Below are 14,832 nucleotides of genomic sequence, written 5' to 3' on the forward strand. Positions count from 1 at the left end.
TGGCACAATGACATATGAGGAAGGCCGCAGACGATCCCATTCGGAGAATGACGATCCGATTCATGATAGACATCCAGGCGACGTACCAGGTTAATAAACGAGAATTTGTGTAAAGTTGAAAATAATATGATTTTAATTATAAGAAAAATAAGAATGTGTTTGTTTTGTGCATGTAGTATTTGAGCGGTATAAGCAACTAGAACCAAGAACTGATTTCAGTGCTGAAAATGTTAACCTTGGGAAAATTTTTGTTACTTTTGTTTTCTTTTTGCCACCTTCAGAATTAGTTGTTTTTGTGTGTTTTCTCGTACGATCACGCGATAAGTAGTATTCCCTGTGGCAATAATTTAAAGATGATATTAATAAGAATTAATAATGATTAATAATAATGATAGAATATTTTTTTTAATTAACTTCATTTATGTTCATTCATTTGTAGAGGTTGAATGATTCGATTTGAATATGTATCCATTTTTTTTAGAATCAATATTAAGTGCCAGACCATCATTTTAGTTCGAGACATAAAGTTGTCCTCTATATTGAGGGGACGTTATTCGAGATGTGTATTCAAGGTTGCAGCTCATGTATGAGATATGATAAATAGAGTCAGTTAGTATTTCAGAAGTATTATGTATCGTTTGGTATAATTTTGATTCTGGTTAATAATTATTTCGGTTTTATGAATGTAAATGTGTTTTCAAGGCTGAAGCTAATGTATGAAGTATGATATAAAGGGTTAATTGGTATTTTAAAATGTAGTGTGTATTGTTTAGTGTATTTTTATTGTGGTTCATAATTCTTATTTCTATGTTATAAGTATAAGTATGTATCAAGGAACCGATCATGAATGTGAGTGAGAGAGCGCCATTGTATTCGGATGTGCCCTGAATGTTACGATTGGATGCTGTATATATGTCAGGTAGAAGTCAGTTAAACTGGCGTGTGAGATGTAGACAGGCGTGAGGTGTGTATATAGATTCATACATGTAAATAGTTGTAAATATGTAATAATTGTAAGTGTAAATTTGTACATTGTTTATAAGCATAGCAAAAGGTGTATCCAAGTGTGACTAATTAGGGACACCGGAGACTAGTAGCGAAGGGATTTTATGGGACGCCTCATAACAACAAATATTCCCTTGGGAATATTCTTTGTTATGAGAGGGCATTTGAGACGGTTCCTCGTATAGGATGAGGAGATTTTCATTAGATTAGTATTCCGTGTTAATATTCTTATATGGATAGGATGCGCGGACGTGTAAGTTAGTTTCAAAATCTGAGACGGAAGTAACAGGTGGACAGGAAGACCGAAAGGAAGCTAGGCGGACAGGAAACATGTGTCCAGGCGTGGAGTTGACTGATGAGGGAATGTATGGACTTTGCCTGCGGGTGGTCAGTAAGATGACGCCAAGCCAGGTTCCAAAAGAGATGATCTGGTATATGTCAGAGAATTGTCAGGACGCCGGAAGTAGGAGATGTTCTAGTTAACGAACAATTTTTGAAGAACGCGTCTTAAGTGACGTAAGTGTAATCATGGCCAATCAGGATTCTTAATAGAGACACGTGATATATAGATAGGAGGGTGAAATTCTATGTTTGGTGGTTGAAAGTAGAGGGTAGATTTCGCAGATAGACAGAAGGCATATAGAACGCGTACGGAGAAGTTGCACTCCACATATTCTCGGCAAACCTAACTCGGAAGTATAACAATTTACGGACTTAGAAATTTTTAGTGGGTGTAGTAAGAAGTCGTGTGTTGCATTATTATTATAAGTCTGAATTCTTTCCTCTCATCACGTTATCAACTGTCCGTTATATTACTGGTGTTTTATAGTACAAAATATATAATTACGTGAACTCAGAAATTAGTATACCAACTTGCGGGAAGTGAGAGCGAGATATTATACACTTGGACGCGCATTTCTGCTGATCTGAAACGAACACTTAATAGTAATAATAAACGCTTTCATAGTTCTTACCAACAACTTCTGGTGTGCGCCTACATCATTTCAACCTACGAGCACGTCTCCCAAACCCCATGTCCCGACCGTTTTTGCAGCTGACCTGGGAATCTCATACCTCTACCGGAGTAATCTCGAGGAGGCTGGCGCCCAAATTAATCAGTGTATATAATTAATTATTGACATCGACGTGGCATCCTCGAGATACTTCCATATACGACTGAGCTGGCAGCCGAGGGCAAGGAAAGGCGTCGTGGGCAACGACGACGACGACGACCGACCGCTACAAATTTGGCGCACCAACGACGACGAAGCCAACCGCTTCATATTTCGGCGCCACAACGATGGCCGGGCCGCATCAGTATGGATCTATGATTAGAGAAGGAATTAAAAGGAGGGTACGCAATTTATTTATTTATTTATTTACTTACAGATCTTATATTTTTGTCTCTGCCTCTGTGCAACGTCACATTTACGGTAGGGAGAAGAGGAGATGGCAGATGCTTTTTAATACCCTGGACGCCCATGACTAAGTAAGCCACTTGAAATTTAACGGTCACTGACAGGCAGGAATATAATGTAAAATCTGATGTTTCAATATACAGTATCTCTGCCGATCAGTGATTGTTAAATTTCAAATGGCTTATCTTAGCCGGGGGCGTCAGCGTATTAAAAAGTATTACAACTTCTTCATCCTCTGATTGAGGTTCTGGCTGATATGTACCTCTATTATCAGGCAGTACCTCTCAATTGACGATATGTGTCAGAGGAATAACAAATTGTTTGTATAGATCTGACGTCTGATTAGTGCAACATGTAGCTAATTGGTGATTTATGCAATGGAGGGGAAAAGGAACTGGCCATCCTACCCCATTATCTCCTGGCCTAGTTGTCTCATAAGTGGTGATTTTTGGTTATCATTTGTGAGGGTCAGACTTGTCTTCGGACAGTTCACTAAACAACAACAACAACAACCTTTTCCTATAGCATATAGTGGTGTGACAAGATTAGATCAGTGAAGTTCTCAGAAAAGGAACTCGTCAGGACTTAATTGTTTTCTAATAAATATGAATATTATGGCAAAGCAAGCATGACAATGGCGTTGTTCTGGAATCAGTATTGACAAAACTATCGAAGATTAAACGACTTCGTAGTTCATTTAGGTAAGCTGATGGTTAATGAGAATATTAAAATAATGATCAATATTATATTATGTGCAGCCTTTTAGATTTAGAAGCAAGCAACAATTTGGTCAGAAGGAAAATTTTCTGGAAATGTACAGGGAAACTTTCCTTCTCACAGCACTTCACAACCTCCAATCGCAACTTCTGTAACTCTCGGGTTGCGCAGGGCAAAAAAGTATCGTGTGAACACTACGCGCAACTTTGAAGCTGCAGTAAAAAAGTTGTGCGTGTGACCGGACCTTAACCTATACCCCTGGGCTATGCTTAACCATACTAGATGGTGTTGGCGAAGGTGGTCTGGAAACGTTCTACTGTTGGATGTTAGATGTCGCGCATTGTTATATCATGACACGAGATTGTTAGCGAAGAACTGACACACGAAACACCTGTTCATTTTAAAAGCTAACCAAAACGGAAATAATGAATTTCACTCTTTTTTTCTGTCAGTAAATCATTCAACAATGTTGTTAATATGTTATCTCTATGACACCTATAGGCAATATCGATATTATTCTTTATCATCAATGACTAAATTAAATCAAGCAGTCGCGTGACTATGTCCAGCATGAAACAAAGTAAGAAAGCAATAATGTTGTTCCATTACTCGACCTCGGTGAGTGCTCTCTGAGTGGCCTGCGCCCCGAAGCGAGCGTGGATTACGTCGCATACTTTCGTTATCAATGTACAACACTACTGAATTGTTTCAGTCACTGTGTAGCTATCCCATTGTTTAGTGAGATCGCCATGGTTTGTTGCTCCAAATATACAGGCAAGGCCCGTCTTGACGGGAAGACTGCCATCGTCACCGGATCAAATACCGGCATCGGCAAATTCACCGTACTGGACTTCGTTAAGAGAGGTACGGTACCTACTTAGTCATTAGGAAGTTTTAAATTGTCAGTTCGTCCAGATTTGTTACAAAATAAAATCTCTCTTTTCAAATTGTTACGAGTAGAAGTTAGAGGCGCAAAGATTAAAACACATATATAATGATCAATAGTCATCAATAGGGTTGGCAGGCCTAAATAAAATTATTCCAAGAATAATTTTATCAGGAATAATTTTATCATCGATTTCTATAATATTAGGTTTAACTTTATGTATATTAATCATCAATATTTTTAAAGGCGTTTAGTTAATTTTAAACTAATATCCTTCAAAAATGTAAATAAAGATTAAATTTCTTTAAGCCTTAGTAATTAATAATCATTAATTAATTCTCTAGTATTTTTGTGTTGTATTTATTGCTACATACTATAATATAAAATTAATACACATAACAAACAAAGCGCACACCCGTCTGAGCAAGCTCGTGTCAGTTCCAATAAATAATTATTTTGTACTCAAATACAATATAACAAAAATTCAATAAAATTACAAAATTTAAGGGGAGTCTGTACTGCCTATCCCAGCAATGTAAATTTCATCTAATTTAGGTGCACTTTTCTCAGGACTTAGATAAGATACACATTTGAAATTTTTAGGGGTTATTCTTCAAGTATTATTGTATGTAACAGGCTAAAATTACGGTCTTTATCTTTTATTGCTCTGCTTTACATTGCTGGAATGCAGTACAGACTCCCCTTAATATTGAATGAATAAATATATTGATATTAAAAAAAGAAAAAGAGGCATTAATATTAATGATTTTGCTTAATTTTAAAATTAAATTTATCAAAATTAAAATTACCTAGGTTTGGATTCATTGTCACTACGGAGTTGTATAACTTTGGCCCGTAACTCTGACTATAATTTGGTCCAGTGGTTGTGTAGCATTTCGATTCAGCTAAAGGATATGTCAAATTTCTTCTGGTGGAATAAACATGCAGGTCTACTTTATAATATTCTTTTACGATTTTTATGATATTTTTTAATATTGTATATTTATTTGTTCAATTTCGAAAACATTAAAATCGGAAAAAATCAAATTTGTTGAATAATCATTGACATCTTTAAGCAAAATTCAATTATCCGCTTTTGAAGCAATGATCAGTGGAAAAAAGTGTACATTTTGTTATTCCTCCCCATCCGATTATACCATACTGAATGGCAGATTGAACCAAACCTACTTAAACTAAACGCAGAATATTTGTAGGGATGTAAGAGCGAAGAATAACAAACTTATAAATATTATTTTACGAAGTTCGTTACATGAGATAGAAACATGTTTATCACACCTAAAATGCTGGTCAATAATAATAGTAATAATAATAATAATAATAATAATAATAATAATAATAATAATAATAATAGTGCAGAGTAACCATGAGCTAAAGAAAACTGCTTCCCACAAGCTAGACACATTTTTTGTGTTTAAATAGAAATGTATCACTAACGTTAGAGTGAAAGGCATTATATTGTACGTATAGTGAACAAAATGCATGGAATACTACTTTAACTTTATCATTTTAGTTTCACTAAAAATTATCATTTTTAGTTTAGTTTCTATTAGGCATACATAACTTAATATCATGCATGGAATTTATAAAATTTATTTCTTCTGGTTTATACACTATAACAAAAGCTACATTTTTTATTACAGCTTAGACTTATTTTTAAATTTTTGAACTCTTATTTCAATTCTTTGTATAGGTACCTATCTAATTGTTTTTCTGATTATGTGAATTATTTCACAAAAATTAACATGTTGCCCACCTGATTTCTTTACTAGCATTTTGTCAGATTAATCAATACAGTTCGAAAGTTGGAAATCAATGACATACTCATACTCTCAGTTCTACAACAAATGTTCGAAGTGAGCGCCATTCAGCAACTATTAAGTTAAATTTGTTTTGGAAAATAGAATTCATGGCCTGCTATAATCTCTAAATCATTTACATTCTCTGCACCTTGTTATTCTGGTCAAAATCAGTAGCAGTTACACAAGCCTAGTTTTTACTGAACTAAAATGTATTACGGAAAAAATAAAATTAAGTATCCATACACTGAATTGTGAGCGGACTTCAAAAATGTGGAAATAAAATACTATAGATTGTCATTTAAAAATAATAACGAGCTTTTTGTCACACTCTGTATAGCTACTAGCGGAAATAAATTTTCTAAATTATATGAATAGGTCATTAGAAAAAGGGCCCAAATCCACAATTCTAAATTTTTCAGGAGAGACAAAAAAAGAATAGTGACTTCTTGTAATTTGCAGAGCTCAATGATTTTTTCTCTCATGGTAGATAGGGTATCCACACACTTGCATGTAATGTTTGAATGTTCTACTTGCTTTAGTTTATTAAATACATATTTATTAATTCTGCGAATTTGGGCCCTTTTTCTACTGAATTAGTTTAGACGATATAAAAAATGGAAATTGGGGGGAAAAAAATGTTATTCTGCTATCATTGCATTAAAACAGTTAACTACTAGTTACATACAAACTATATATCACATTTAGAAACTGAGGAACAAAAATATGCAGTTATGTGCAATGAAAAATCATCATAATGTCTTACTCGTCGTCTGCAGTAATGATATGGGTAGCAATTTAGTTTCTATAATAGACAAGAGCACTTTATTTATTAATGTACTTTGTGAGTTTAAGAACATCTTTGAGTTTATTTGCATTTATAGGTAGCATTGTGTTAGGGCCTATACAAAGGCTGTGTTGGAAAAGGTACTGTTTTAATACCAGGTTTTATAGCCTAACTGAAATTTCTCACCCTCATGTCTCCACATTATCTTTATGTTGGTCCCTAAATACAAACTCCTTATATTTTGTTATTTGAAATTTATAACCTTTATTTGTTACAACTTTTTTTGAAATACGGTACACAAAATGCAGAAACATAGTCTTTGATCATAAATCCTTTGACATCAACAACAGTGAATTTTTCATTTATCATTGTCTCCGACGATAAATGGTCAGTTAAAGTTGTTTACATTTGATACTCTTATTTAATTAACAAAATGAAATGGAGGTGTGGAACGGTGTGAGATGGTTTCGGATCTTTTTAGGGATTACATGAAGCCCAACTGTTAAGAACTAATCAACCGCATTTCCAAAATTTAGCCTCCACAGAATCTGTAAAATTGTCTGCAAATAATACGCCACTGCACTGCTTGTTTCGCCCTCATTAGTTTTTGTTATTGTACCTATTTTAGAATAAACTGTTAGACGAAGGCTTTGATGTAACCGACATGTCAGACCTCGGGCTAAAAGGTAGGATGTTAGTCTGTCCGCGGTAGTTTTCTTAATCTCCATATTTTATTGATGAGAAATCTGAATTCTTTTTTTTCTAAACCTCCGAAATATGTTGTATTTATTTAATGTTTTCGGCAACAGTATATTTTATAGTAACTTGCTAGCTAATTTCATACACTGGCCGAAATTTAGTGAGCAATGAAAAATTTTCCATTACACAAGCAGACAAGTAAATTTACGCACTTGAATGTACCTACGTTTAAGGTTATACTTTCCTTCAAATTCTGTCTTGCAGGTATTAATAATAATATTATGAAGTTGACAATGAGTAAGCAATACGATTACGCAAGTCAACAATGTCGCAGCAAAACAACGGCAAGATAAACAGGAAGTCTTAAAGTGAGAAGAGGGAATGCATCATTGAGTGAACAGAAGAACGTCCCATATCCTGGAAATGGGACCTTTTTCTAGTCAACCCATATTTTAACAGTAATTTTAGCATGCTTAGAGTTGGTTCAGCGGGACACTTTTCCACTCAACAGATGCGCGCTTACATCTAGTATGTTTATATGCAAAAAAGTGAATTTAAAAAAAAAGTGGAGTTGGGCCCTTTTTCTAATGACCTAGTCATATGCATAATACGTTTTAAGAGATATAATGTCTATTTAACATGTTAATAAAAATTCAAATTAAAACGTTATAACATTCCCCTGTATATAATGTATATGTCTGTCCGTCTCTGTCTATCTGTCTACCCAGCTACAAATAATGAGCGTAACAATAACGATAATGAATGTACTAGCAGACATAGGCGGAGTTATGGGAGGGCATGGGGGGCACTGCCTCCCCAAACTTGTCTGAACTCTTTTTTTTTTTCTATTAACGTTACAAAATATTGAATTCAAAAGATCGTTTTTGCTTTTATTTATGATTAAGTTTCTGTGCTTAAATTGATGAATTAATGTCTTCAGATCATGCGTCTGGACTATAATATTTATTTTAAATTTCTGAATGTATAAGAATTCCTATACCTCATTTGAGGAATGGAAGCACTGTAATTTTTCTTTTGTAACAGCCTGTACTTGTGTTGGAAGTCTGCAGGTGTTCGGGCCGTCACTTGGAGGTGTATGAATAACATACCGCACAACAAAGCAGAAAAAAGAAAAGTGATCCGGTATAATGTGTACACTTAATGACGAGATTAAATAAAATAATTAGAATTTATATTTCATATGATATCTTCCGGAAGGTAAGCTTCATATAAAAAAATTTCTGTTAGCACTGTTTCGTAGTTCTATTGATGTATGCATGTGTTTCTGTACGAGAGAGAAAAAGAGGGAGATTGTTTTAAGTTATGCCCTATCATAATTTGTAGCAGACCTCCAGTTCAAGCCCTATACAACTTGGTTCGAAACATCGCGGATATGGATGTAACACTGTAAGAAACATGTCTCCCGAAAATACCTTTATTAAATAATCATATTCCGATATAAGTAATGTACTGTACCACGGTCAAGCTATAATGGGATGAGGAGGTAAATGATGTCCCCCATAACCCCGTTATATGGGGATTCTATGGTTTTGCTTTGCCCTCCCCCCTGCAAGGAAACGGATCTCTTTCCGCCTATGCTAGCAGACAATGTTAAAAAAAACGACTTTTGTTCTATCTTTGATCATCCATCTATTGAAGGTAAATCGCAGTGTTACGATGACTGACCAGTTATGAGTTAGGACGTAAGGCAGTGACTGGCTATTGTATGTGTATTCGAGATGAGTAAAAATAGCTCGAACAGTTTTTTTTAAACCATTTCAGTACAAAACAGTTTCGTGAAATAACCTGTTCCAACTGCTCGTGCAACAGAATATAGTACCGCTCAATTTATTTGTACGAATCAAATTCCCTAATAAATCCGATATTAATAATTATTAGCTGCCCATTGATGGAGAATATGTTTATGGTGTTTATGACATGGTGTTAATTAATAGGCCTATACCGCAAAAAATATTATCGGATGTGTTATCGTTATTAAACTCTCCTAGGGTTATATGCGTTATTTTTACTAAAATCGATCCATTTTTAATTGCAGTTACTTACTGTGCTCTTTAACAGTACGGTAACCTACGAAAAATGAGACTTTCGTCGTCATAATACCACTGTCTACTGTATACAGTCGCGAAGCTCAATATGTAGTAAAAATGCAAACATGGGTAGTTGCCCACCACTAGGATCGCTACTATCGCCTCATCATCACAGATCTCTCCTAGCAGATGACAAAATATGTTACACTTTCGTTGTCGTGTTCTTTTGGAAAAATTAACACCTTCCTTTCATTATTGAAATATGAAATGGATAAAGTTCATTTATTATTTTAATGAAGTATATTAAATTCCACCATAAACTCGAAGATACCTGCAAGAAATAAGTTAATATTATTTTTGTTCGTGCAAAACGAACTGAAATTTACTATAATCGCTTCACTCATTCAAGATTATAGCGATAATGAACTATGAAACCAATAAATATTAATTTTCATTTCCCTTTACAACAATATAATAACAATAATAATAGAAATATAAATTAATGGGAGTAACTTACGTGTACCGGTACTTGTAGTGTAAGCTTACGTAGTTAACAAAGTGGGATGAGGTTAAGCAATCATAATCACACCAGAATTGGAAATAAAACGTGATCAATAAATTTTATTGTAACAGACTTACTTTTTCTACGTCTCTAGTAAAGTAACAAATAAAAATAACAACAAAATTAACAGCTATAATTAAAAACATATCCTTTGAAAAAAAAAAGTAGGCCTAAGTTGTCTGAAAATGTACAATTATTCAAGGAATCAGCTGATACAGACGTAGAATTAGTGCAAAGCTTTTGTTTCTCAGCTGCAGGTAATAACAGAACAGGTTTATTTGAAACATCAAATAAAGTTGGAACTGCATTCCAGATTAATTTATTTTTGTTTTCATTCATAAATTGTGTGTTTTCGAAATGAAGAGAGCAAGACTTTATATTATTATAAAGATATGCTTCATTCTTTGTCATTAGATCTTCCCTCCTGCTGTTTATTAACCACTTTTTGCTTCTAGAAGTAAAATAAGAAATAGATGTTAGGATTTTTCTTCACGAGCATCAATGTGAAATACGCAACGACCTAGCACTCGATGGAAATACGACTCAGTCCACACTAAATCCAAAGTCGACCGTGGACAGTCTATTGTTTCTAGTTGCTAACCGTTTGGAGCGCTTTATCGCGAGATTTGCAAAAAATCACCTCAAGCTTCGCGACTGTATATAGTAGATTGTGATAATACACTGAACAGCTGATCTAAGGCGATTCAAGGGCTTTGAAACATGTTCCTGAAACAGATGAGAAGTTGAAACAGTTGGGACAGTTGGCACCGACGTTGTAAACATATTCTTATGAAACTGTTTCTTGTGGAGTAACGGTCAGCGCGTCTGGCTGCGAAACCAGGTGGCCCGGGTTCGAATCCCGGTCGGGGAAAGTTACCTGGTTGAGGTTTTTTCCGGGGTTTTCCCTCAACCCAATACGAGCAAATGCTGGGTAACTTTCGGTGCTGGACCCTGGACTCATTTCACCGGCATTATCACCTTCATATCATTCAGACGCTAAATAACTAGATGTTGATACAGCGTCGTAAAATAACCCAATAAAAAAAAAGACACTGTTTCTTTGAAACTGTTACTTTGGAACAGTTTCGTTCATGAAACAGTTACAGTCGAAACTGTTTCTTAAAAAGAACAGTTTATCCCATCTCTTGTGTATCGTTGCTTACGAGATAAGCAAGCAACGATGTGTATAGTCGTAGTGTATACCACTCCTTACATCCTTACGACAATCAGTCATGGACATTGGCATTTCACCGACCTTGACAGACTTATCGCGCTGTGTTGTGACATCACCTTCTTGAAGTAAGCACTTACTACCGGAAAGGATCCTTTCGGATTGTTATTATGGTATCGCTCACTGTGTTTGAGGCACAGACGATAATTAACAATTAACTGGTATAGTGTATACAAAAATATAATAATAATTGCAAGGGAAAAATGTTCCCTTGAAATATTATTCAGTCAGCTTTATAGGACGCTACACCTGAAAGCTATATCTATATACAAACATATATGTGTAGTCTCAGGAAGAAAACAAGGAATTGACTGCGTCACTGGCGAAGAAGAAAGTGCCTACTGAAGGATTCATTAGAAGGAATGGTGAACGGAAGACAAGTTCGGGGCTGAAGAAGATGCTGTATATCGACGGTGTTAAGGTAAAAGGGTTTATCCCACAAAAGAATTTTTTTTCAGAAACAGCTATAATCAAATTTTATCACATTATTATTATTATTATTATTATTATTATTATTATGTTATTTTATACGAATGAATGTAAACATAATTGTCAAAAAACACATCTTCACATTTTCTAATTAAATTTTAATTAATTACACTAATTATAGCAAAAAAGTCACATTTAAAAAATAAAGGTTAAGCCCTTTTATCTAAACACCATCGATATGTTAAATAACATTAAGATACAAGGATCGTATGCGGAGACCAAGAGAAAGGCGGAAAATAGGAACGATTGGAGAATGCTGGGTTTGCAGTGAAAGATTTACACTCGGGTAGAAGAACACAATGAAAATGAATTAATCATATGCTAATATCTCGTAAATGTTGTTATGTATTTATCTGTATATGAGTAATGCCAACCTTCTATTAACTTACGCATGTATCATGCACGAATCTAATTCGCGTCCATGCTAAAACACAACTGAATAACATTATTATTTTAGATACATTGCAATCCCCCCATGAATTATAATAAATTTTTCCCAGTAGGCTGTGGCTTATGTACCCATATATATATATATATATATATATATATATATATATATATATATATATATATGCAGATTCACCTTCTTTATAAGAACAGGCTTGTTCATATTCTTGACTTTATTGGATATGACTTAAGACTAAGCATTTCCATGGCAACCGAAGTCGAATAACGTCAGTGTTATTTCTGTTCCACAAATCCTTTCATTTCTTTTTAGTCGACTTCCGAAGACAGATGTGAACCTCATAAGTGACACCAATAAGACATCACTCATGAGACAACTAAGTTAGAAGATAATGGGGTAGGGTGACCTGTTCCTTTCCCCTTCCCTTGCATACATCGCTGACTAGTAACATTATTACACTAATCAGACTTCAGATGTATACAAACAATTGTTCTTCCTCTGACACATAGTCAAGTGAGATGTACTGCCTGGTAATAGATGTACAGATACGGAATTAAAATTTGGAGTCCACCTGTATGTATGCAACAATTTCATCCATAATTACAGTACATAAGGGGTTCTTGTTTACAGCACATGCGCAGAGTGTTGTAAGCGAAACATACAATAAAGGAGCTCCAATTTTTATTTCCATATCTGTACATATCAGCCAGAACCGCAATCGAAGGTAGCCTATTTTTATTAGTGTAGGCGTTACACGACAAAAGGTTCCCTCCGTTCAGTTCGTACCCTACAATTTGTTACATCATTGCCTCCAAGAACTACTACTCTGTTCTGCGCAGTCTTAAAACTTTCTTGCGTTCGAGTCAATATCGTGTCAATACCGTAACCTAACTGCACATCATGTTCACCGTGAGATAGCTATACTCTGTTTTTATATAAAGAAGAAAACTTCCCACCGTTGAGTTTCAAAGTTAGGGCGAACCTTGTCAACCAGTAACAAGAGAGGTTGGGGTGTGCTATTTACTACAGTAGGCCTATACCTATTTGACAGGATGTTCCTACAACATATTAACGTTCTTTGTTATCCTCTCTCACTCTTACGTCTGCTTGTAACCTAGTTAAGTTCAGTTTTTAAACACGTCATTTGCAAGTATATTTCAATCGGAATGATAAATTTAATATTGTGACTGGTGTGCTGAATGTTGGTGTGTTTTTAAATTACTTTCTATTTAATAGGTGGTAGAGGACATTACATACATTCTGGTACCAAGAAAGTCATGTATCGTATTTGTAGCCTATGTATTTCCAGAGAAAATATGACAATGCAAGAGATGGAAAGTAATTTCCGTCAGTCATGTATTGGAGAGAACAAAAAACAACGGATGTGTCTAAAATTTCTGTATATTGTTGCATGAAAGGAAATGAATCGGGAGAAACTCAATGCCCTTCCAAAAAACTTATTCGCGACTCTTCTATTACAACATTTGACACATTTAATTAGGAAGCTTTAAGACGGTCAATACTTGATTTATATGAAGAAAGTTTTATAACCAGTTTAGACGATATTTTGACGGAAGCTCGTAAAATACGAAACACTTACTTACTTACTTACTTACTTACTTACTGGCTTTTAAGGAACCCGGAGGTTCATTGCCGCCCTCACATAAGCTCGCCATTGGTCCCTATCCTGAGCAAGATTAATCCAGTCTCTATCATCATATCTCACCTCCCTCAAATCCATTTTAATATTATCTTTGCTGTGGTCGTGCCAGAGAATCAGTCCCATTCCGAGGCTTATTTGAAGGATTCGTAACAAGCTGTTTTTTTACGGTGATGGGTTGTTAACCCTTCGCCCAACCCCCAAGCTGGAGGACCACCCCTCATCGGCTGTCCGCGACTGCTTATTCAATATATTCGCAGCTACCCTCCCTCCATATCTGGAGGCCGTCTCCTCGATCCGCAACCTGAGGACGCGCCATGCCGTGGTGATAGGGACCCACAATACATGGAAATACGAAACACTACAAATTAAAATTTCATCATTGTTCTACATACACTTTTAAGGTTTTGGAAAATGAAGAACATCACTTCGAAACTAGTCAGCCAGGTAATTTCCTCATATTAACAGAGTAAAGAGTTATAAAGTTAATCAGTGTAAAATTTAATGTTCCTCAATGCAGAAAATACTAAAAGCTATTGGATTCCAGTACAACAGAACGTGGCGACATTGTTGCACCTGGCAACGAATGTTTAAGGACAATAAGAAAAATTACGGAATTAGGCAGACGTAATAATATTTGTATTTGAAATTATTTTAGTGTATTTCTGTATTTTGCGTTCCTTGTTTTTATCAACTTGGTTCTCAAACATTCTATAGGCCTACAGTAGCCCGCCTCGAAGTGGAGGTGATCAGACCGTTTGAAATTTCTGCGGGAAGCTTCCCTCTGTATGAAAAACAGTATAATTCCATTGATTTCGACCAAATTTATGACGAGACTTCAAGTACGACTTAACACTTTTGCCGTGTATCAGCGCCATTAATTTTATTGTTCCATATGTAAATTTATGTTAATTTATAATCTTAGTAGACTGGAATATATCTTTATTAACGTCCATCGAAATACGCTTATTTAAGCGAGTCTTAAGCGTGTCTCATGCTTTTGATAACTTTTGCCACTATGCCAGTTTTATTATTATTATTATTATTATTATTATTATTATTATTATTATTATTATTATTATTTCATGCAAGAAATCTAACAAGCAA

General features: G+C 35.0%; 1 protein-coding gene across 3 annotated transcripts in view; it reads left to right on the forward strand.

The window, feature by feature from the left end:
- The first annotated feature begins 3,768 nt into the window (after positions 1 to 3,768).
- The window catches only part of LOC138712120 (retinol dehydrogenase 14-like), a 39,159-nt gene continuing 28,095 nt past the window's right edge, over positions 3,769 to 14,832 (forward strand). The window contains exon 1 of one of the 3 annotated variants that reach the window (XM_069843539.1): positions 3,769 to 4,004. In XM_069843539.1, coding sequence (XP_069699640.1) covers positions 3,890 to 4,004 — 115 coding nt within the window. In that variant the 5' untranslated portion in view covers positions 3,769 to 3,889. Of the gene's footprint in view, positions 4,005 to 11,455; positions 11,592 to 14,832 lie in introns of those variants that run through there. The other 2 variants (XM_069843542.1, XM_069843540.1) reach the window with 2 other exon arrangements.

This window comes from Periplaneta americana, chromosome 13 (genome assembly GCF_040183065.1).
Source record: "Periplaneta americana isolate PAMFEO1 chromosome 13, P.americana_PAMFEO1_priV1, whole genome shotgun sequence".
NCBI classification, from domain to species: domain Eukaryota; kingdom Metazoa; phylum Arthropoda; class Insecta; order Blattodea; family Blattidae; genus Periplaneta; species Periplaneta americana.